Here is a 25111-nt window from a genome sequence, read left to right as displayed (position 1 = left end):
CATTTCATATTCAGCATATTCAAATAGAAGAGGGAAGCATTCGGGGAAATGTTTCATTCGGGGAATTGTTACATTCGGGGAAAAGTTACATTCGGGGAATTGTTATTCGGGGAATTTGCATTCGGGGAAATTGCATTCAAAGAATTGGTTTTCGTGGAATTGTCGTACAATCCTTTAAAATGATATTTCCCCGAATGTGACTTTTCCCCGAATATGACAATTTCTCGAAAATGATGTTTTTCCGAATATGACAGTTTCGGTAAACATTTTTTTCTCGGTAATATTATTCCCAAAAAAATATTAATTTTCTCTATTAATTCTCTTTTCTCTATTAATTCTCTGGATTTGTTGTGATATCTGTTTACGGTGGTTTCATTCAGTTTGCATGAGGATTAGTGAAGCGCAAATGAAAGCTGCTGCAGATTATCAGTACCACTGTGATATTTGCTCAATGCGAGGGTGCTTTATCCTCAAACCACCGTCTGACCAATCCAATCCTTGTGACGATAATAAAAAAGCTGAATAAAAATATCAACGAGCTCTCATCGAAATTATCAAGTCTTCAAGCTGAGGTGGAAGCACTCCGTACAACAAGCAAAAACAATACGATCGTATCCAGAACATGCTTCGCAATGTCGACAGTTCGAATACGGTCCAAAATCGACTAGCGACCAACCTCAGTGAGAAGCTTGTGAAGACTGAGAAAGGTGCCCATCTTGCTGACACATGTTCCTGAACAGTAAACTCATGTAGGCTTGTGGTGAACAAGATCCCCTCCCGCGAAGGCGAGAACGTCAGCTCATTAATTGAAAATGTGCTACTTCTCCTAGACTGTCAATGCGAGATGTCGAACGTAATTAACTGTTTCCCTCTTCCTGTAAAATTTTCCAAATGGGCTGACCGTACCCTTACGCCAACGATAGAACAGTACAGAATCGAAGCAGAGAGTTCTACGGAGGTATTTTGAGCGACACAAGGACGCAAAGCTTTGAAACCTGAAGAATGGACCTGCTCTCGACTACCGATTCACGATCAACGAAGTGCTGTCGATCTCCACCTTTCGGATTCGAAACTATGCCAAAGGCAAAACTAGCGCCACCCAATCGGTAGACGGCTTCAAGAACTACATCTCATTTCAGGGGGGTGTTGGCAACAGGTTCTCAAACAGCAGCAAACAAATTAACATAATAACAATAATTTCGTATATTTATAAAGCACTGTCTTGAATTGAACGAATAAAAGGTAGGGACACGGCAGGTATTTCCGTCCATCGTCATAGGGGCTAAAACCATCGAAAGCAACATCCATTCGCTAGAGCTCCACTATAGCAGAACATATCTCCTGAGCTTAAGATTTGATGTGAATGAGTTTGTCAAAAAAGTGCCTCCTTTATTGGTTTTCGAGACTATGACGGAAAGACGAAAATACCTGCCTTAACCCTACATGTTTGGTACAACCACATTTTTTTTCAAGCCTGGTTCAGAGAAGTTCTAGCTCCAAGACTTGAAACATATACAATGAACCCTGCGAAATAACCGAAAGCCACCAACTTTAGGTGATTGCAGATAGATGCCAGAGCATATATGCATCTAGCATTATTATCAATAACTTTTTGTATAGTTTTATTCAAAATTTTATTTGAAAATGAAGAACTTACTGCTCATGTCATGGCGGAAGTCTTATTAGATATTCAAATGTGCAATGAAAATAACCGAACCGATTTTCCTGAGAAGAGGGAAGATGTGTGGTACTACATGATAAACATAAACAGAGCATGCCACGTGGTAGCGGTTATATGTCAACCCTACGCACTGGCATTCATTACAAGTATTCACGCATCGTAGCAACCCAGAATATCTCTTGCTCATTGAGCTTCAAGGAATCTGACAGGTGAGACGTGCTTACTCAAATAATCCCTTTTCACAGCATTATATTAGACTTCCGACAACATATCCGTGTTACTTCCAGGAAGAGGACGGTATGTTCCTATCAAAACAGTTGATGAACTTCAAGATCTCGTTGGTAGTAAGCTCGTTGCCGATGATTCTTCGTCCATCTTCTTCGATGCTACGTCAGCGGATTTTTCAGCCTCCTCGCGCTGTTAGGTACGCTGCGTCGCTGGCGCTTCTCCATGACAATATGCCAGGTAACATATTTATTTATTTATCATCAGACTAAGGCCGGAGTGGCCTGTGCTGCACATAAAAGACTTCTCCATTTAGCTCGGTCCATGGCTGCACTTCGCCAACCACGCAGTCTGCGGAGGGTCCGCAAGTCGTCCTCCACCTGATCGATCCACCTTGCCCGCTGTGCACCTCGCCTTCTTGTTCCCGTCGGATCGTTGTCGAGAACCATTTTCACCGGATTACTGTCCAACATTCTGGCTACGTGCCCGGCCCACCGCAGTCTTCCGATTTTCGCGGTGTGAACGATGGATGGTTCTCCCAACAGCTGATGCAACTCGTGGTTCATTCGCCTCCTCCACGTACCGTCCGCCATCTGCACCCCACCATAGATGGTACGCAACACTTTCCTTTCGAAAACTCCCAGTGCGCGTTGGTCCTCCACGAGCATCGTCCAGGTCTCGTGTCCGTAGAGAACTACCGGTCTTATAAGCGTTTTGTAGATAGTCAGTTTGGTACGGCGGCGAACTCTATTCGATCGGAGCGTCTTGCGGAGTCCAAAGTATGTTCGATTTCCAGCCACTATGCGTCTCCGAATTTCTCTGCTGGTATCGTTATCGGCGGTCACCAGTGAGCCCAAGTACACGAATTCTTCAACCACCTCGATTTCGTCACCACCGATAGAAACTCGTGGTGGGTGGCTCACATTGACCTCTCTTGAGCCTCTTCCTATCACGTACTTCGTCTTCGACGTGTTGATGACTAGTCCAATCCGTTTAGCTTCGCTTTTCAGTCTGATGTAGGCTTCCTCCATCCTCTCAAAGTTACGTGCCATGATATCAATGTCGTCGGCGAAACCAAATAACTGGACGGACTTCGTGAAAATCGTACCACTCGTGTCAATCCCTGCCCTTCGTATTACTCCCTCCAAAGCGATGTTGAATAGCAGACACGAAAGACCATCACCTTGCCGTAACCCTCTACGCGTTCCGAAGGGACTCGAGAATGCCCCTGAAACTCGAACTACGCACATCACCCGATCCATCGTCGCCTTGATCAACCGTATCAGTTTATCCGGAAATCCGTTTTCGTGCATTAGCTGCCATAGCTGGTCCCGATCGATTGTATCATATGTGGCTTTTAAGTCAATAAATAGAAGATGTGTGGGCACGTTGTATTCGCGGCATTTCTGCAATACCTGACGTATGGCGAACACCTGGTCTGTGGTAGAGCGTTCACCCATAAATCCCGCCTGGTACTGCCCCACGAACTCTCTTGCAATTGGTGTTAGTCGGCGGCATAAAATTTGGGAGAGTACCTTGTAGGCGGCGTTCAGCAATGTGATTGCGCAGTAGTTGCTACATTCCAGCTTATCGCCCTTTTTGTAGATGGGACACACCACACCTTCCATCCACTCCTGCGGCAGAACCTCATCCTCCCAAACCTTGGTAATCACCCAGTGCAGTGCTTTAGCCAGTGCTTCACCACCGTGTTTAAACAGCTCTCCTGGTAGTTGGTCAACTCCAGGGGCTTTGTTGTTTTTCAGCCGGCCGATCTCCTCCTGGATTTCCTGGAGATTCGGAGCCGGAAGTCGCATGTCCTGCGCGCGTGCTCCTAGGTTCATCACGGTGTCTCTATGGGGAAACATTATTTTACAAAAATCAGTATCTCTGAAACACCCACCACGTGAAAGTAGACGCTCTCCTCTTTCATATAGTGGGTGAACTAAAATGTTCTATCGAGGGATCTAGAACAATTTTTATTTTTTTCACTATTGTTGGTGCAAACTCCATAGAAATCTCAAATGATAGCCGATTTAACCCCCCCTAAATTGTATGGAAAAATAACCCCCGATAGAACATTTTAAAAATGCACTCACGTGAAAGAGGAAAACCTATACTTTCGTGTAGTGAGTGTTTTAGAGATACTGATTTTTTGAAAATAAGCCTCTTCGGAAAAACACACCGTGTCATTACCATACCGCCACCATTGTCTGCCATATCGCCATTCAGGTGCTCTTCGTAGTGCTGCCGCCACCTTTGGATCACCTCACGCTCGTTCGTAAGAAGGTTCCCGTTTATGTCCTTACACATTTCGGGCTGCGGCACGTGGCCCTTACGTGAACGGTTCAACTTCTCATAGAACTTTCGTGCGTTATTAGCGCGGTACAGTTCCTCCGTCTCTTCACGGTCTCGATCTTCCTGCTGGCGCTTTTTCCTCCGGAAAATCGAGTTTTGTCCGTTCCGCGCCCGTTTGTATCGTGCCTCGTTCGCCCTCGTGCGGTGTTGCAGCAATCTTGCCCATGCTGCATTCTTCTCCTCAACTAACTGCTCACATTCGCCGTCATACCAGTCGTTTCTCTGATCCGGAGCCACCGTGCCTAGTGCAGCGGTTGCGGTGCTTCCAATGGCGGATCGAATATCTCTCCAGCCATCTTCAAGAGATGCTGCGCCTAGCTGGTCTTCCGTTGGAAGTGCCACTTCCAGCTGCTGCGCGTAGTCTTGGGCTAGTCTACCGTCTTGTACCCGCCCAATGTTATGCCGCGGCGAACGACTCCGACGCGTATTGTAAACCGTCTAGAGTTTTGAGCGCAGACATACTGCAAGGAGGTAGTGGTCGGGTTCAATATTTGCACTGCGGTAAGTGCGTACGTTTGTGGTGTTGGAGAAGAATTTACCGGCGATCAGAACGTGGTTGATTTGGTTTTCCGTTTTCCGATTAGGTGATCTCCATGTGGCCTTGTGGATATTCTTGCGGGGTAAGAAAGTTCTTCGGACTACCATTCCGCGGAGGCTGCAAAGTTTATGCATCGTTGGCCGTTGTCGATTGATACGGTATGCAGACTATCCGGTCCGATGACCGGTCTATACATTTCCTCCCTTCCTACCTGAGCGTTCATGTCACCGATGACGATTTTGACGTCCCGCAGTGGGCATCCATCGTATGTCTGCTCCAGCTGCGCATAGAACGCTTCTTTCTCGTCGTCGGGTCTCCCTTCGTGTGGGCAGTGCACGTTGATGATGCTATAGGTGAAGAAACGGCCTTTTATCCTCAGCTTGCTCATCCGTGTGTTTATTGGCTGCCACCCAATTACGCGTTGGCGCATCTTTCCCAGCACTATGAAGCCGGTTCCCAGCTCGTTGGTGGTGCCACAGCTTTGGTAGAAGGTAGCCGCTCGATGCCCGCTTTTCCACACTTTCCTGTCCAGCAGATTTCCTGCAGCGCTACGACATCGAAGTTGCGGGGATGTAATTCATCGTAGATTATCCTGTCGCAACCTGCGAAGCCTAGCGACTTGCAGTTCCATGTTCCAAGCTTCCAATCGTGATCCTTTATTCGTCGCCTAGGTCGTTGCCGATTGTATCGAGTCGTATTATCTTCTATGTCGTTCGTAATAGTTGTTTTAAAGGCGGCTTATTGGGCCTGCGCAAACCTCCTGTCTCGTCGGAGGGCCGTCGTGTCAGGGCTGTTTAGCGTCCCACCTAACACCAGGGCTTGGGCTTGTGCGCTTTGAGCGGCACACGGTCGCTTTGGCGGAGCCTACTTGCGGATATATGCAGCTTTTTATAGAGGTTTAACAGGGCCCACTGTCAAACCCCACCACATCCTAGGCAGGCGCCAAAACTCGCAGATGGCCTGGGGAGGGATCGTCAAGCCCTTGGACATAGTCCCTGCTGCCCCCATCATATAGGTGGGTAACATATCCAATCTACGAATAGGACACCTGAATGTCAGGGGTCTTGAACACCACATTGACGGTGTTCAACTATTGCTATTGCCCCAGCAGGACCAGTGCGTATACCTGCCTACAACGTTATTAAGCATTCCCTGCCTTCAGGTCCCTTCAGGTCGCGGGCGAGGATCAAAAACATGCGGCGGTGTTGGTATGTATGTTAGAAAAGACTTCAAAGCTGGAATATTTAGCAATCCAAGTCAAAGTCGGTGAGCTGAATATTGGAGTGGTCGTGCTGTACAATCCTTCGTGTTCAAACCAATTGTTCAGCCAGCACTACGAAAAGGTTCTACTGGAACTTCTTGACTACAACTTTGACAGGATTTATGTACTTGGAGACTTCAACATCAATGTCGCTACTAATGTGCCTTCTGCAAACTTGACCTCGTTGAACCAAATCCACTCAACTTTCAATCTAACCGTCCTACCAACAGGCCCCACCCGAATCACAGACACTTCATCGTCTACGATCGATCTTCTGATAACTGATTGTCCACAATACATCAAGAAAACCAAAACCTCATCAGCAAACTCGATCTCAGATCACGAGGTAATCTACCTTCTTGCGGACATTAGGGTAAGAAAGCAAAACAGGAAATCCACACGTGTCAGAAACTTCCGGAACATTGATGCAATGCAACTTCAAGCTAATTTTCAAGCAATCGATTTCCAACAGTTTTATGATTCTGACGCCATTGAGGAAAAAACTACTTTGATGACCGCCGAGTTGCGAAACTTGCTTGATCTTCACGCCCCTGAAAGAATTATTCCTATTCCCGATGAAAGAACTCCGTGGATCACCCGACAAATCAAACAGGCAATCGCTACAAGAGATCTGGCATTCAAGCTCTACATACGCAATCCATCCTACATACGCAAACAGAAATAGAGATGACAACCAATGGACAGAATATTCGCGTCTTCGCGACCGCGTGAATTCCCTAATCTTCGAAGCAAAAACACGTTATGCTGATCGCCACTTTGGCACAGATCTGCCAGCCAAAAAGCTATGGTGTAACCTCCGACGAGAAGGAATTCATAATACAACAAAGCAAGATTCTGGAGCTTGTAACATTGATATCGAGGAACTTAATCGTTTTTTCTCAGATGGCCACCTTCAACTAAGGGTTGAGAACAACAGCAGTCCACCACCACCAGATGAACCAAACCACAGAACAGCGGTGGATCATGGTGAGAATGAATTCAATTTTCAGCACACAAGCGTTGAAGAAATATGTCGGAAAATATTTGATATTCATTCCAACGCAACAGGTTCGGACGAAATTCCCATTTCGTTCATTAAATTACTATGCCCATTCATCCTACCGCTTCTGTGTCACCTCTTCAATGCCATTATCTCTGCTCAAACTTTCCCTACTATGTGGAACACAGCCATCATCACACACATTCCTAAGGTAGCCAGTCCATCTCAACCCAAGGATTTTCGCCCTATAAGTGTTCTCCCCGCGGTTTCCAAAGTCCTAGAAAAAAATTTACTAGAACAGATTTTAGAACATCTAAATAACCCCATAACAGATGTGATGGCCAATCACCAATCAGGCTACAGGAAGGGCTTCGGAACAACCACAGCTCTAGTTAAGGTAACTCATGACATATACAGCAATCTTGATAACAACCGCTGTACTGTCATGGTACTAGTCGACTTCTCGTTGGCATTCAACTGTGTCGCACCAAGCACCAAGCTTACCAATGAGTTCAGATTCTCCAGGACCGCAAGTGGACTTATAGCTTCATTTCCCGAACATCGAAGCCAGTCGGTTCGGCAAGGCGACGCGACGTGCTTTCCAGCGTACGCAGAATCACAGATGGTACTCCCCAAGGCTCCTGCTTAAGTGCACTTCTGTTCAGCTCATATATTAACAGCCTTCCAACAGCTCTCAAGTGCAATTACCATCTCTACGCGGACGACCTGCAGGTATATATTTTGGGGTCGATTCCCGACGTGGATAGGCTGATTAGAAACATCAACAGTGACCTTAGAGCAATCAATCGCTGGGCTAAAGTGAACAACCTGCACCCGAACCCTAAAAAAAACCCAAGCCTTTATCTTCAATCGATCGGGAACAGTCGTACCGGAAACGAATATTGTTTTCTGTGATGAAGTTGTTCCATTATCTGACCATGTAACTAACCTCGGTCTCCAAATGGACAAAAACATGACCTGGTCATACCAAGTAAACAGCGTTGTGCAAAAGGCATACAATACACTAAGGATTTTCCGACGCTTCAAACCGGTACTTTCTGTAACCACTCGTTGTAAACTGGTACAAACCGTCATCATACCTATATTCACATATTGTGATATAGTGTACTATCATGGACTTTCGGCAGCACAAAAAAGTCAGCTTCACCGGTGCTACAAGTCAACGTTTTCGTGGTCGTGAGACAACAGCTGAAGTTCGTAACACCATTCTGGGATACGACCTGCCAGCACACTACCATCTTCGGACCTGTTGCTTCATGAGACGAGGATACGACGGCAATCTACCGAAGTAAATTCAAGAACATACATAAAGAACGCGGTCACTCATTGTCCCAAGGCACACGACTTCGAGCGGCAAAAGTGTTCTAATCGCAGGAGATTCATGTTGGAACAACTTGCCACTGGAAGTGAAGCAGAAACCATCAATCTCATCTTTCGAAAGTGCAGCTCAAAGATCAATAGCACTAAATTAGAATTTAAATTTGACATGTTTTTTTTATTAATTTAGTTAGTGTTTGTGTGTTTTAATTGTTTTCTATTTGTTTAGTTTTATCCTGGATCCATTGTATTATCCAAAATTCTGCAAACTTATCCTTGACCTGATACAAAGTGTCACACTAACAGGTTTTCGTATCCAATAAAATAAACAAATAACAAATTACAACAAGAATTTATTGGTCGGAATTAATGTTTGTAAAAGTGATATCTATCTTCTTTTAATCATTGGCTGCTCTTTAACCAATATTTTGATCGTTTCATCAATTGAGGAAGTATCAACAACAAAACACGGGGGTTGTCGATTACCAACTGATTTCAGCGAAATCAAATTGGCAATTCCAACAGCTGCGAAATCAAACTGGCAACCCCGGACAAAGATGGGTACATACAGCTAGTTCAACATTAAATCTAATACAGCTGAATGCGCAAGATATAAAACAAGGCTGTTGTGTGTATTTTTTTATTTGAAGGAAATATATGCTACAATAATTTGGTCGTTCTAAACTGAACACTTTTTTGAATTTGAACTCCGTTAAAATTAAAATGGAGCTCGACAACGGACCAGATCTTTACTGTACGGCAAATCCTTCAAAAATGCCGTGAATACCAGGTCCCCACGCACCATCTGTTCGTTGATTTCAAGGCGGCATACGACAGTATAGACCGCTTAGAGCTATGGAAAATTATGGACGAGAACAGCTTCCCTGGAAAGCTTACCAGACTGATCAAAGCAACGGTGGAAGGTGTGCAAAACTGTGTGAAGATCTTGGGCGAACACTCCAGTTCGTTCGAATCGCGCTGGGGACTAAGACAAGGTGATGGACTTTCGTGCCTGTTGTTCAACATTGCGCTAGAAGGTGTCATGCGCAGAGCCGGGTGTAACAGCCGGGGAACGATTTTCAACAGATCCAGTCAATTTATTTGCTTCGCGGATGACATGGACATTGTCGGCCGAACATTTGCAAAGGTGGCAGAACTGTACACCCGCCTGAAACGTGAAGCAACAAAAGTTGGACTGGTGGTGAATGCGTCAAAGAAAAAGTACATGCTTGTGGGCGGAACCGAGCGCGACAGGGTCCGCCTGGGAAGCAGTGTTACGATAGACGGGGATACCTTCGAGGTGGTCGAGGAATTCGTCTACCTTGGATCCTTGCTAACGGCTGACAACAACGTTAGTCGTGAAATACGAAGGCGCATCATCTGTGGAAGTCGGGCCTACTACGGGCTCCAGAAGAAACTGCGGTCGAAAAAGATTCGCCACCGCACCAAATGTGTCATGTACAAGACGTTAATAAGACCGGTTGTCCTCTACGGACATGAAACATGGACAATGCTCGAGGAGGACTTGCAAGCACTCGGAGTATTCGGGTGCTTAGGACCATCTTTGGCGGTGTGCAAGAAGACGGTGTGTGGCGGCGAAGAATGAACCATGAGCTCGCCCAACTCTACGGCGAACCCAGTATCCAGAAGGTAGCTAAAGCCGGAAGGGTACGATGGGCAGGACATGTTGCAAGAATGTCGGACAGCAACCCTGCAAAGATGGTGTTCGCTTCCGATCCGGCAGGTACGAGACGGCGTGGAGCGCAGCGAGCGAGATGGGCAGACCAGGTGCAGAACGACTTGGCGAGCGTGGGGCGTATCCGAGGATGGAGAGATGCGGCCTCGAACCGTGCATTGTGGCGTCAATTTGTTGATTCAGTGTTATCTGTTTAGATGTTAACTAAATAAATGAATGAATAAAATTAAAATGGAGCACGGAGCACGAAATCAAACAAATCAGCAAAAGAGTCCACTCGAAATGAGTTATGTATTATGAAGATACTAGAAGTTCAAATTAAAAAAGAACTCCGATAATTTGAATGATGTATCGCACAAACCACCGGGAGTTTATAGTTCTTTTGGATGAATTATCCGTTCAAACAGCCGTACAAATGAGTCGACTCATTTATTTGAGCGTTGAATCGTTTTGCCCATCACTATTTGGAATTTATGAAACATTCTCGTTTTGTTAAAATCTTCGATTGCGAAAATGATGTAATGCTTTTTTAAGGAATATGTTATCCCAAAAGCAGTCTGTGTCTTCTGGAGACAGTTCGGTGAAACTTTTAAGGTTTATAAGGTCAATCTTGGTTTTTTGACGTAGGACTTACGTCTCTCTTCACTATACCGGGTGTCATCTCAATATTTCTAAATCGACCGCGTTACGCTGTGTTGAAAGATTTTGAATGATAATAGCGTTTGTCCCAGTGAACGGATCTCTTCGGAAAACCCCTTAGTCGACAGATCTTAAGTATGCCTTTCATATTCATACTTGATATGACCCGAAAAACTTGTTTCAATAGGCCTAAAACTGTTTTCGAAGCAAAACATTGACTGCGCTGAAACCTACATATAAATATGAGTGCCGCTTGTTCCTCGCGTCATTTGTTCGCTTGATTCTGATGGGTGCAGACGCTAGCGGATAAGCTGCATCTGCGCACCAAAATAAGCCATAAAAGAGGGTGTTCGAGCGAGTAAGGTAATCGATCGACAGTTTTGTTTACCTAGACATCTCTAGTTAGTACAATTCTCTCCAACCGGTTCGCTCTTTGCTTATATACCTACTCGTACTTGCTACAGCTGGAAAACGATCGTTGGGATCGAGTCAGCTGTGTATGCATAGGATAGAAAAGATAGATGTAAATAGAATAAGTTAGTTAAAATAAACCGTCGCGGAAGTCACCTCGTCTCTTCTGTTTATACCGCAATAAACTGTTTTAGTGTTCGCGTAATAAAGATGTTTGATTTAAAGAGCGAGTTTCTATGAAGTGTCCGATAAGTTTCCCGCGACGGGCGCGAACATTTTGGTCCTTCGAACCCGGTATTGTAATTCGGACACTCTTAGCGGAAAAATTACTGAAAACCGTCAGTGCTGACTGGTGTATGTTGGGTACAATAAAACGGACGATAGACTATCAGTGCGCGTAAGCCGGCGGCAATTAATTGCGAGATCGGCTCGGAAGATTCCCGTGAAAAGTGGAAAATCAGAAGAATACGGTATTGGATTGGACAACTGGTCGCCATCGCTTTGGTTGGAGCTATTGAAAAGCGTCGCCATCATCGGAAAGGATTGGCATTGTTAGAGGCAGCGGAGGACATTTTGGGCAGCATCCTCCAGAAAGGATTCAAGGTGCCAACGACGGGGTCGCAGCAGCCCAGCCATTGCAGAGATTTGAGATTGGGAAGTAATTTGTGCATGTTTGGACGGTGTTATATTATGCATGTGGCTATTGATGGAATAAATTCATAGATTAAAGTGCATGCGAGATTTATCCATTCTGCTACACAGTCCTGTGGTGTCCGCTAGCTTGATTTTGGTCTTGGTGTCTGCTGGAATTTTTCGGCTTGTTTTCATTTTTGGTCGCTCCCCCATTGCTGCTGTCTGTCTTGCCATTTGTCAAACTGTCTCGCGAGGTCGCGATAGTGTGGAACGTCGAGTCGATCGGTGGTGTTTTTAAAAAAAAGTGCAGTGTTTGATTTAACGATTAATTACGCATTTCGTGATTAGTCGTAGTGCTGTTTAAATTGCATTTTCAACGATGAGCGATCTCAGGGCGCTTGGCAAGAGTGAGCGCCGGGTACTTAATACTCTGGATGGTTTGGAGAAGTTTGTGAAACAGTTCAATCCTGCTAGAGACGAGTGCCAGATCAACGTACGGTTGGAGACATTGGAGTCCATCTGTAAGGAGTTTTATGGCATTCGAGAACGAATAGAACTCCTTTCCGACGATGTTGTGGATGATGATGCTGACGCTGAGACGGAAAAACGACGTGAAGAGGAAAATTTGCTCATTCTTACTAAGTTTGAGGAACGATATTTCTTCGTGAAAGCCAATTTATCATCAAGGCGAACTGTTCTACAGACAAGTTCAATACCTGCTGGAAATGGTCAACTTGGTGACCGCTCGGAAACAACTCTTTCGAGAGTAAAGCTGCCAGAGATTCGCCTTCCGTCGTTTGGAGGGAATGTTAAAGAATGGGTTACATTCCGGGATAGCTTTCGTAGCCTGATCCATGAAAATAAGCAACTTTCTGATATTGACAGGTTCAGCTATTTAAAGTCTGCCTTATCTGGTGAAGCTTTACAAGAAATTGAATCGGTGGAGCTTTCATCAGCAAACTACGGCGTGGCATGGAAAGCCCTTGAAATGCGCTACGAGAATAGAAAGCTGATTGTGAAGGCCCATCTAGACTCCCTTTTTGCTGTGGAGAGCTTAAAGCGTGAAAGTTACGATGGTTTGAGTAACCTTGTCAGTGTTTTCGAGAAAAATCTTCAGATGTTGCAAAAAATCGGCGAGGACACTAATGGTTGGAGTACCATTTTGGCACACATGTTGTGTTCCCGGTTGGATTCTGCCACGCTACGGCAGTGGGAAACGCATCACAATTCAAACGAAGTGCCGACGTACAAAAATCTTATTGCCTTTTTACGTAGCCATTGTTCAGTTCTACAATCCATCGCAACGACAAGCTCAAGAGTAAGTCTATCTGACCACCGATCTGCTAATTCATCCGTCTGCCATGTAAACGTAAAGCCTTCCAACAAATGCCCATTCTGTGGTGAAGGCTGGCATTCCGCTTTTGTCTGTGCAAGGTTCCAACGGTTGCAGGTTCCTGAACGAAGTGAAGCGGTTTTCAAAGCAAGGTTGTGCCGGAATTGCCTAAGACCTGGCCACTGGGCCCGAAATTGCGAGAAGGGAACATGTCATCACTGCCAGGAGAAACACCACTCTTTGCTACACGGTGCATTCTCAAGATCCTCCGTTCCACAATCGCAATCTAATCCTCCGACAGAGAATCGAAGACAGTCAGAATTCAAGCCACCAAATCCGATCCAGCAGACTCACACTGCTAGCAACACTTCACTCATCAACTCGCAAGGAGAAAGCACTCAATCTTTAGCCACAAACACAGCCACATGCACCACACAAACACACGTTGCACTCCCAATTATGCCCACACACAATATTCTGCTATCCACTGCACTTGTAACAGTGAAAGATCGTCATGGAAATTCAATGCTAGCACGAGCACTTCTGGATTCGTGTTCTCAGCACTGCTTGATGTCGAAGGAGTTTTCTACCAGATTAAATTTCGTCGGATTATCAACTTCGCTTTCCGTTCAAGGGATTGGATCGTCTAGTAGTAGGTCAACAAAACTAGTGAATGCACTAGTGAGTCCGAGGATGAAACGCATTTCACCGTTTGTTCAGGAGATGCAGTTCTATGTTCTGCCCAAGTTGACTGTGCCACTACCAACAGCAAGCTGTGATCCAAGCGGATGGGATCTCCCTGAGTCAGCTTTTCTTGCTGATCCTCGATTCTATGAGCCGGGTGCAGTAGACATAATTATTGGAGCGGAGTACTATTTGGACCTTCTGCGAAGCGATCAACACAAGGCAACTGAGAATGGACCTACGTTGCAAAACACCGAGCTCGGTTGGATCGTCTCCGGTATTGTTCCGGATCGTCCATCAACAGAACACTCTGTATCGGCGATTACTCTTGCATGTTCCACTCTCGATCTTCAAGAGCAGCTCACGAAGTTTTGGGATCTGGAGACTTGCCGTAATGTAAGCACACAATCTTTGGAAGAATCGATGTGCGAGGAGTACTTCAACCGTACAACCGTCAGGAGCGCGAACGGAAGATTTATTGTGACGTTGCCAAAAAAGGAGAACGTAATCAGTCGTTTGGGTCATTCGGAAAACATAGCGACAAGGCGAATGATGGGGATGGAACGAAGATTTTCTGCAAATCCGGAGCTAAAAACAATGTATTTCGATTTCATTCGCGAATATCTCGCGCTTGGTCACATGAGAGAGGTGGCAGTTGAAACTGATACAGAAGAAGTCAAGAGATACTTTCTACCGCATCATGCTGTTCTCAAACCGGACAGTACAACCACAAAACTGCGTGTAGTCTTTGATGGTTCGTGCCAGACTTCAACAGGAGTTTGCCTCAACGATGCCCTGATGGTCGGCCCCGTTGTTCAGGATGATCTGACCAGCATATGTCTAAGATTTCGTACACACCGTATTGCCATCAACGCCGACATTGCTAAAATGTACCGCATGATAGAAGTCCAGCCTCAGGACCAGCCATTGCAGAGCATTAAATGGAGATTCGAGCCATCAGAAACTCTGCGGACATATGAATTGACCACCGTGACGTACGGTACATCGTCCGCACCGTATCTAGCAACCAAATGCTTACAGCGCTTAGCAGAAGAAGGAGAATTTTCACACCCTGTGGCGTCAAGAGTGATAAAAAAGGACCTTTATGTAGACGATATGCTCACCGGAGTTAACACAGTAGAGGAAGGGCGGCAGTTAGTGAACGAAGTTATCGAGCTCTCGCAATCAGCAGGTTTCATATTGCGGAAGTGGAACTCGAACTGCACGGATCTCCTTAAAGTAATTCCTCAAAATCTGAGAGATGGGCGCTCCACATTGTCCCTTGATTCTTCCGAAACCACTATCAAAACGTTGGGTTTAGTCTGGGAACCTAGCACAGATATGTTTCGTTTTTCGTTTCCTACATTCAACTGGGTAGCGCCAATCACAAAGCGAATTGTTGTCTCAGATGTTTCCCGTTTATTTGATCCACTTGGTTTGGTGGGACCAGTCATCATTCAGGCCAAGATTTTTATCCAAGATTTGTGGAAACAGAGCTGCGGTTGGGATGATCCGCTTGATCCAGAGCATCAAAAACAATGGCAAGAGTATAGGCGTAATCTAGCAGGGCTAGAAAACCTCACGATTTCTCGGTGGATAGGTACTGGTGCTCACATTATTACCACCGAGCTTCATGGTTTCTGTGACGCGTCGAACAAGGCATACGGTGCCTGCTTTTATGTGCGAACAATCTCCGAAACGGGGGAGGTGTGTGTAAGGTTGTTGACTGCGAAATCTCGAGTTGCTCCACTGGATAATCTAATCAAAGGAAACAAGCGGCTTTCCACTCCACGGTGCTTCTTTTGGACGGATTCAACTATTGTCAAGTGTTGGCTTTCATCGCCGCCATCCACTTGGAAACAGTCTGTGGCCAATAGGGTTTCGGAGATTCAGCACATCACGAAGGACGGCATTTGAAATCACGTTCAAGGGCTCGATAATCCAGCGGATATTATCTCCAGAGGTATGACACCAGCACAGCTCCAGTACGAAGCGCTTTGGTTCAGAGGGCCGCATTGGCTTAGGTCGGAGGAGCGTTTTTGGCCTTCAAATAGTCAAATCAGTAAGGACAACTTCAACCCTGCCGAGCTCGAGGCAAAGAACATAGTCGTTGCATTGCCGACAAGCACTCCAAGCGATCAATTCAGTCTCCGATCCTCGTATACTGATCTCCTACGCCTCACTGCCTGGATGCTACGATTCAGGCACAATACGCGGCAGGCCAACCGCAGCAATCGACGTCAAGGAACTCTTTCGAAACTCGAACTTGAAGAAGCCTTGCATGTTTTAGTTGGTCTCTCCCAGCGTGAAAGCTTTCCTCAGGAAATAGCAGATCTATCGAACGGTCGTGACATAAGAGAATCGTCAAAACTCAAAGCCTTGAACCCACAACTCGAGGAGGATATTTTATGCGTCGGCGGTCGACTTCACAACGCTCCCATTGCAACCCGCCGTAAGCATCCTTATATACTGGATCATCGTCATCCGCTTGCCTACATCGTCGTCGCTCACTACCACCGAAAATTACTACACGGTGGTCAGCAGTTGATCATTTCGTCAGTTCGAGAACTTTTCTGGCCGACCAACATACGGAATCTTGTGAGAAAGGTGATTCACGAGTGTGTATCCTGCTTCAGAGCAAGACCACGGATCCAGGACCAACTTATGGCTGATCTTCCTCCGGGAAAGTCACTCCTTGTTTCCCGTTTCTGCGAGTAGGAGTTGACTATTGTGGGCCATTTAAGGTTGCGTACTATCACCGCCGCAATCGCCCAATAGTTGTCTTCGTTGCTGTTTACATTTGCTTAGTGACCAAGGCTGTGCACTTGGAGCTAGCTGTAGATCTGTCCGCCCAAGGTTTCATCGCCACATTGAAACGATTTACCGCCCGACGGGGCAAACCGGAAATAATCATGTGCGACAACGGTCGAAATTTTGTAGGTGCGAGACGTCGACTCGAGGAGTTACATAGACTGTTCACAGATCAGCAGTTTCAGTCAACCGTGACCAGACAATCCATAGAAGAGCAGATCGATTTTCGCTTTATTCCAGCACGCTCACCTAACTTCGGAGGATTGTGGGAGTCAGCAGTCAAGTCGTTCAAACTTCTATTTAAACGGACGATTGGCTTGCGAACACTTCTCTATGATGAGATGAACACGATTCTGGCACAAGCTGAAGCTGTTTTAAACTCGAGACCGCTCACAGCGCTAAGTAATGATCCAGACGACTTCGAGGCATTAACTCCGGGTCATTTTTTGATTCAGCGACCCCTCACGGCTATTCCAGAGCCTGATCTAGATGGCATTCCTGAGAATCGTCTCGTAGCATACCAAAGGGCTCAACGGTGCATTCAACAATTATGGAAGAAGTGGTCAAAACTGTACCTATCAGATCTTCACAATCGTACAAGGTGGACTGTCCGACGCAACGACATCATTGTCGGAACCATGGTGGTTCTGAAAGATGAAGAGCAACCTCCCCTGAAGTGGAAGCTAGGGCGTGTTATTGAAGTTCACAGTGGTGGAGACGGACATGTGCGTGTCGTGACCATAAGGACTAAGGACGGCAGCTATCGCAGAGCTATCTCAAAAATCTGCGTTTTGCCAATTCGTGATAACATTCCTTCAATGAACGGGGAGAACTAGGACTCCTCCACCAGCGGAGGTCAATTCAATTGGCCTCCGCACACCAGTTAAGTTTTTTGTATTTTGATTTTTCAAAAAAGTAATCGCTCATCTTTTCCCAGTCACGATTTGCCCCTGGTTCCGTGCTCCCGGAACAGTCTCCAATCCAATAATTCCCTGTCGAATGAGGTAACATGTTCAATATCGGTGGAGGTCCATGGTTGCATGTCCGCGCATATTATTCAGCGGCGTTTATCGCCAGCGCTTCGGCGCCCGTTTGTTCCGTTACTTATTGGAGATCCACGTTTGATCATTTGAGGTGAACTGCAGAAACAATGCCTGAAAGGACACACCAGAAGCATCCCGGTCTGACTGTACTCTGGGAGACTACCATCGTATATTACCAACCTAACCAACATATACAGCAACGTAGCTACACTGTTGCAGCTCCACGAAGCCTGCAAAAGAGCCGGAAATCATCGGATGGACTAAACCAATTCATGATGAGAGGGAGTCTGATGCCAATCGGCACTCAGCATTCACGGAGGCCATGGAGGGCCTCCGTTCCAGGCAAGTGTTTCATATTTTGATTAAAAAGGTAAAAAAGCACCCTCTCATCTTTTCCAGCATCTGCTCGGCCCACCATTGAAGCCCACCATTCTCATGTTTGTTACAAGTCATCGTACCTATTTTGACCCTGAACATTTTTCGTTCACTCCGAGGATAAACCTCCCAACATCGTCATACATCATCATCGGTGCCAACAGGCACTCGCGGGAGCCACGGTGGCTCCCGACTCAGGCAAGTCGTTTATATCCATGATTATAAAGATAAAAAAGCACCCTTTCATCTTTTACAGCGACTATGCACCAATAAGCCACATTAAGGATTCGTCATCACGCAACCTCCCGTCTCGACTGCTATTATCCGGTCCAGCTTCGATTGGAATCATAAGCTGCTTCAAGCGACAGTCCATCCTTCTATGTTTATCAAGCATGCACAACAACGGAGATTCATCGAGGCCAAATACATCATCTGCATCTATAGTAGTCCACGCACAAGAAGAAAGTCGCACATTAAGTATGGAAAATGATTACCAGGTGCTGATGAAAGATTACTACTAACACCCAGCCGCAAAAGATCCAGCGTTCAACAATCAGCTGATTACCGATTCTAATATAACAGACTGAATTCAACACAATTTATATACCAGCAGGCAAGGCAGAGGTTGATGTATATAGATGAGCAAATGATAGAAAATGGAATCAAAACAAATCAACATAGAAGTTAAAGTTTGCAGTAGTCGTGTGTTAGAAAGAGATAGATTTTGTAATCATAGATTCCAAGGCGGCCGGCTAATGTTCGAGCGAGTAAGGTAATCGATCGACAGTTTTGTTTACCTAGACATCTCTAGTTAGTACAATTCTCTCCAACCGGTTCGCTCTTTGCTTATATACCTACTCGTACTTGCTACAGCTGGAAAACGATCGTTGGGATCGAGTCAGCTGTGTATGCATAGGATAGAAAAGATAGATGTAAATAGAATAAGTTAGTTAAAATAAACCGTCGCGGAAGTCACCTCGTCTCTTCTGTTTATACCGCAATAAACTGTTTTAGTGTTCGCGTAATAAAGATGTTTGATTTAAAGAGCGAGTTTCTATGAAGTGTCCGATAAGTTTCCCGCGACGGGCGCGAACAGAGGGTGACGCAATTTTTCCTTCTCATTCTGTTCAGATCTTCCAACGGGATTTTTTTCCTTCAATTCTAACCGGGACAAACGAAGCCACATCAGCATCGATTCGACAGCACTCGCAACTTTTCGCAAAACATCATCGTCCGCATCATCCGCTTTTCGGCCCGGCAGCGCCGGCAGTCAAAGCATGCCAGTACAGCTGCAGAAAATGTTCCAGAAGCAGCCCATTCTACAGACCCGACACCGCAGCAATGCCGAGGAGATACCGGCAGCAGCAGCAAAGTCGAGCCGAAACTAGCCGGCATCAATGAAGAGATGAGGCCGACCAGCATCAGTGTTGAGCCGGCATTGGTATCGAGCCGAAACAAGTTGAAGAAAATCAAGAGAAAGAACTGCAATGTTCTTGAAGAAATCGCGTGTGTGTGTGTTTTGGTTTCGAGTAAAGAAACCCCCTCGGTCAATCAGTTCCCCGAAAGGAGTTAATTTTCGGCCCTTATCAGGGCCAAGAGAGTTAATAATAATTTTCGCAATTGGGTGGCATTCGTCACTGGTTCGTCGCATGCTGCATTAAGGCGATTCGCATCCCGCTGGTTCCATTGAAGAAACAGCACACGGCAAGCGGATACGCTGCAACATGACGCAACAGATGGAGATAGAAATTGTATTTCTTTGAAGCAAACGGTTCTTCTGAGAGCCACTGATATATATATAATATCAAAGTTTTAAATACCCTCCGCGTTAGAAAATGTACTTGGGTGTCAAATCCAATATTCTAGAGATAAAATGTTATACGCGAATAGCAGATTTTCAAGGTTTTTTATAACCGTGACATAACAAGAACTGTGACCGCGAAGTGGACGAAAAACTAGACTTGACCATGCCTTTAAAGACACTTAATATGTCCAAATTCCTCACATAATCTAATTTAGATAAATAAATCGGTGATAACAGCCTAAACATTATTATAACAGTTTTCGTGAGCAATTTAAAAAAAGATATCTAAAAATGAAAAGCTATCAATCGATTTATATAGAAAAACATTGTTTGATACTGTTCGCGCACAAAGCGAACGTGACTGAATGACTCCCAAGCAACCAATCCTAAATTTTCCGCACTTCCCACCTGAACAGCAATTCTTAGCTCGATTGCCTGGCTTGTGGCCTGTACCGTGCGAAAAGTCCCGTTAGGAAATAGGGGAACGGTTCGCCACTTCATCTCATAGCTCCTATTTCCATCCCATCAAAAACAAAGCAATGGAAAGGAATTTGGTTTGTTTATTATTTTTGTGATTTTTTTCAGCAGTGAGCACGCATGTTTACAAAAAGAAGCGACGAATTTGGTGCCGTATTTCTTTGTTTAGCGATGAGATGGATATATGTACAGTGAGATGGAGATCGGAACAGTTCCCCTATACGCCAGCAGCGAGCAACAAAGAAAAAAAGAAGAAGCCCATCACGAACGCGTCGATGATGATTACGCTTTGGCTGACAAAGGAACGGGATACAAGACGCTCACTGATTGGCCGACCAATCGGGAAGCAGAGACGATTCAAAATTAAGTATAAAAGAAAAGTGCATTCGCTTACAGAGCATTCAGTCCTTCTTATTAGTTGGACCAAGCCGAAACAAACAGCCTTTTTCAAGGCTATAAGAGTTAAATAATTTCCTTATTCAGTCGATATCGCATGGACTCGGAGGCCCTTCAGTCGAAGCTGCGAATGAGCTGCTGCTGGGTCTGACGAGAAGGCATAAAATAGCGCAACGTGATTTTTTTCCTTTCATTCTGACCGAGATAAGCCGCAGAGTCGAGGACAACATCAGCCGAAACATAGCCATCAGTACAGCAGTAGAAGAAGTTCCAGAAGCAGTCCACCCCACAGACCCGACACCTCAGCAATGCCGAGCAGATACCGGCAACAGCAGCAGAGTCGAGCCGAGGCTGGCCGGCATCAGTATCGATCCGAGACAGGCTGAAGAAAAGCAAGAGAAAGAATTTGCTTTTGAAGAAACCGTGTGTGTGTTTTGGTTTCGAACAAGAAATTCTTTCGGTCAACCAGTTGTCCATGAAAAAGTTAATTTCCGGCCCTTATCAGGGCCAAGAAAGATAATGATAATGCTCGCAATTGGTCACCGGTTCATCGGTCGGCAGTTCGTATCCCGCTGGTTCCATCTGGAGAAACAACACACGTCGGCACATACCTACACTGCATGAAGACAGCTTTGGTTTCGCGCTCCACCCGGCGCACCCAACATTAATTTTACAATCCACTGCAACATGACGCAACAGATGGACATAGAAAATGTTTATTTTCAAAGCATACGGTTCTTCTGAGAGCCATTGATAGACTTACTAAAGAGTTCTTAAAAATTCTAAAATACTGTTAGATAAGATATAAAATAAAGATAAAATGTTATACGCGAATAGCAGATTTTCAAAAAAATTTCATAACCGTTACATTTTCGTTACCGTTACAACAAGAACTGTGACATATAATGAAATAAATCACACAAAATTCCACTATTAGATGAAAAATCGATTGAGAGCTTTTCTTTTTGAGATATTTTTTCCTATATTGCTCATGAAAATTGTTATAATAATGTTTGGGCTGTTATCGCCGATTTTTTATACAAATAAGGTGACGTGAGAGATTTGGATATATTATACATCTTCAAAGACATGGTCAAGTCAAGTCCTATGTCCACTTCGCGGTTATGTCACAGACATTACCCACTGTTCGTTTTAGCTGTAATAAATGGCAGCAACCGACAGTATAAATAAATTTCAATTTTGTGTCATCATTGTGAGACTTTTATGTCGAGGATTTTTGCAGCTATATTAATGGCTAAACGATCATAACAAAACCAACCACAGTAATCAGATTTACCAATATACAACAAAGAATAAAGTCGTCTGCTTGAGTCAGGCAAAAGCATTGCTCTGACATGTAGTCCAACCAAGATTTTTATAAAAATATAATCAGCTGTTCAAAAATCCCGTTTGCAGCACCACCGTAGAGTTAATTGTTTTTTTGCCCTGTAGAATAAATCATCTGATAGTTGCAACCTGTTGGTACCAGTTTTCGCTACGCCTCAATTATCTCCCATAAAACTGAAACAAGATATCTCACTGATCACTTCATCAAACATGCACCCAACCACTCTGGCTGACCTTGGATAGCACCTTTGCAATATATGCTGGTAATGATATTGACATTCGATTTTTAGCTCACCTGATGGGTCCCGTCAAGTTGATGCAAACCGCCGCCAGCACCAGAGGCGACCACCAGTGGTTTGAGGTCGTTTGTCTTATCGTCGCTATCCTGCATTCGAAGAACTTTTTTGCACATCTACTTCCATCACTGGGCACTTGGCTTGAATCACTACGCCACCGCATTTTCTTGTGGTTTGATTTTTTTTATTGAGCACTCTTAACCATTTAAATAACTTGATTATTTTTTATGACTTCGTTGCACTGTGATGGCTATTTCTTTTTACTTTTCACGTCGAAATTTGCATAACTTCACTTGCATAGAATAAAATTGGCTCACAGTCATCTGTTCACTTTCAATCGAATTCCATTTTTGAACATTCATTAAACAAATTTGTGTCACTGACCGCGCTTTTACCCCATTTGGCAACTTTCCAAAAACAATCTGATCAACGGCCGCTGCAAATTTGAACTGTTTCAATTGTGGCGGATTTCTCTGGACACGCGCGAGATGTTCACCGAACCGGGCACCGAACATATTTAAAATCCATTAAAAGTCTTGGTTTGTTCTCACTGGCAGCCGCGACGACGACGACGATGGTTCGAACTTCCATACTGCCCCGCCACCATACCGGCGCGTATGTTGATGCTGTGTGCTCCCCCTAAGATGCTATCGGCGATGGCGTACAATGGGACAGTGAAGGTGAATTTGCACAACCACCAACTCCGCCAACAACGCCAAGTCAATGAAACATTTTTGGCCGTATCAGACTCCGAACGCTCCCATTGTGCGACGCGAGAATAATTCACGACACTTCAACCGAATCGAGTCACACACCGATCAAAGAGGTTCGATTTTTTTTTCATATCAATAATTCTCAGTCATCGTGGTCACCGACCGACCGACCGGCAGCATTGCGGCCGAGCGTGCCGCGTGCGAGCGCGCGCGCCTTGATTCAATGTTTGATCTGGCCGGACCAAGTGGTCGGCTGAACAATCACCATGCAGTCTGGAGCGGACAGTGGAATTGGAATTAGTGGGCTAGCAGCTGTTTCGTGGAATACGAACGGGGCGGGCGAGTCGATCGGTCACACAGTTTTCAATAATAACAATTAGAGCAACCGTGTGATCGTCCCGCGTGGTGCTTCCAATTGAATGAATCTTGTGTGTAGGCTGGTTCAATTAGAGATATTTTTCAAACTGTTCAACAATTTGTCTAAAAGACGATTCACTAATTACGTGAAGTGTTTTCTGGGGTTTTTCAACCCCCCTCTTTCCAAAGTATTTTTTCCATATCCATCTTGTTTGTCCCCCAAACTGAATTTTGCCATTCCGCTGGATTTCGTCGTACACAACTTCTCTACTATTCGACAAGTCTAATGACCCCCCACGAAATTATCTTTATGCAAATTGTACTGTCGTCGCGTCGTTATGGTTGCTACCGTTTTAAACACAGCGTTGGCATGACTTTAATACCTACTTACGAGTATATCAAAGTTACTCGCAAGTCGGGTTACGGAGATGTTTTGCTACCGCATTGTACTGCGTTGAGTAGTAGCCATAAGTGAGCAGAAGGTCTCGCCCATTGGAGACAAAAGGTACTAAAGGCGGTCCACCGTAGATGCTGTTTCTGCTGATCATACCATCAGTAGTGGAAAGTGTGGCTTTGTCTTGGGTTGTGCGAATCGACATATGGCGCAATTAATGTTGGCTCAGTGGGAATAGCGGCGAGTTGTTCCTGGTTTATCTGAACAATGCAAATAGACTTGAAGTCAGCCCGACGGCTTCGTCACTACGTGTTTGAATGAAAGAGTTCAATCGAGTAATTGATTATCGCAAGGTCTGAGACAATATGTAGGGGAATTGTGCCAGTTTTGGCCATGTTCCTGATTTGGCCAGTTTCTTCCATAACTCGAAAAATAAAGCAATTTTCGAGGGTTTGATTGGCTCTAACAGGAGATACATCCCTCATGCTTCTTCACTGTTGAAACTGATCGATATTTTTTGAAAAGTATGTATTTTTCAGCGTTGGCCAAATCAAACACTAAGGTGGCCAAAACCGGTACACTTACCCTACGGTATTTTAGGTCAAATTGCGCTATAAGTCATCAAGCGAAAAAAGCAAAAGCTAAAACGAGAGGCTTGTTCACTAAATTTGATGATTGATCACAGAAAAGATCTCAAGTGTAGTAAATAAACAAATCACGTTGTTTCATCATCGTGGGTTCGAGTCCCATCGAAGGAAAGTGGTTACCTCCAATACATTTTTCAAATCATAATCTTCCACATAATGTACATATTCACATCTGAGTTCTCAGAACTTTGTATATTGTTGTCCAAGTCGGGTGGTCCAATACCCGAAAAATAGGCAATTAACTTTGATTGAACTGAATTTTGCGTAGTTTGTGGTGAAAAATATTTTTCCCTCACTGCACTCAGTGGTCGGATGGTAAACCAATCAGTGCGCGAAACGTGTTTCGTATCGGGCGTAGTAGTTTCACGAGATCAAATCGATTATTTCCTTCTTCCTTCTTCCCTTTTTCTTCTTCCTTCTCCTTTCTTCCTTTTGACGTAGGACTACGTCTGTTTTTTCTATATTGTGTTTCTATAAATCGGAGACCGTCGGGAAAATTAGATAGACTAATATCGCAGCCGTTTCTCGATGAATTTCATTTTTTGTGCCCTGAAAGCACTGATTTATTATCGACAATTGGTAAAAAGTTTAGATTTAGGTAAACCTTTCACGTATGTTGCTATAGGACAGAAGTTTTCACCGAGTATTGATAGCAGT

At 44.9% G+C, this 25111-nt stretch overlaps 1 protein-coding gene across 2 annotated transcripts in view; it reads right to left on the bottom strand.

The window, feature by feature from the left end:
- LOC134225229 (hyaluronidase Tab y 2.0101-like) overlaps positions 1-25111 on the bottom strand; it is a 167183-nt gene that overhangs the window by 117393 nt on the left and 24679 nt on the right. The window contains exon 2 of one of the 2 annotated variants that reach the window (XM_062705122.1): positions 22343-22779. In XM_062705122.1, the coding sequence (XP_062561106.1) occupies positions 22343-22506 (164 nt within the window). In that variant the 5' untranslated portion in view covers positions 22507-22779. Of the gene's footprint in view, positions 1-22342; positions 23208-25111 lie in introns of those variants that run through there. The other variant, XM_062705121.1, reaches the window with a different exon arrangement.

Source organism: Armigeres subalbatus, chromosome 3, assembly GCF_024139115.2.
Source record: "Armigeres subalbatus isolate Guangzhou_Male chromosome 3, GZ_Asu_2, whole genome shotgun sequence".
In the NCBI taxonomy this organism is placed as follows: domain Eukaryota; kingdom Metazoa; phylum Arthropoda; class Insecta; order Diptera; family Culicidae; genus Armigeres; species Armigeres subalbatus.
Note: the sequence above shows the minus strand (reverse complement) of the source record. Positions and strands in the feature narration are given on the sequence as shown.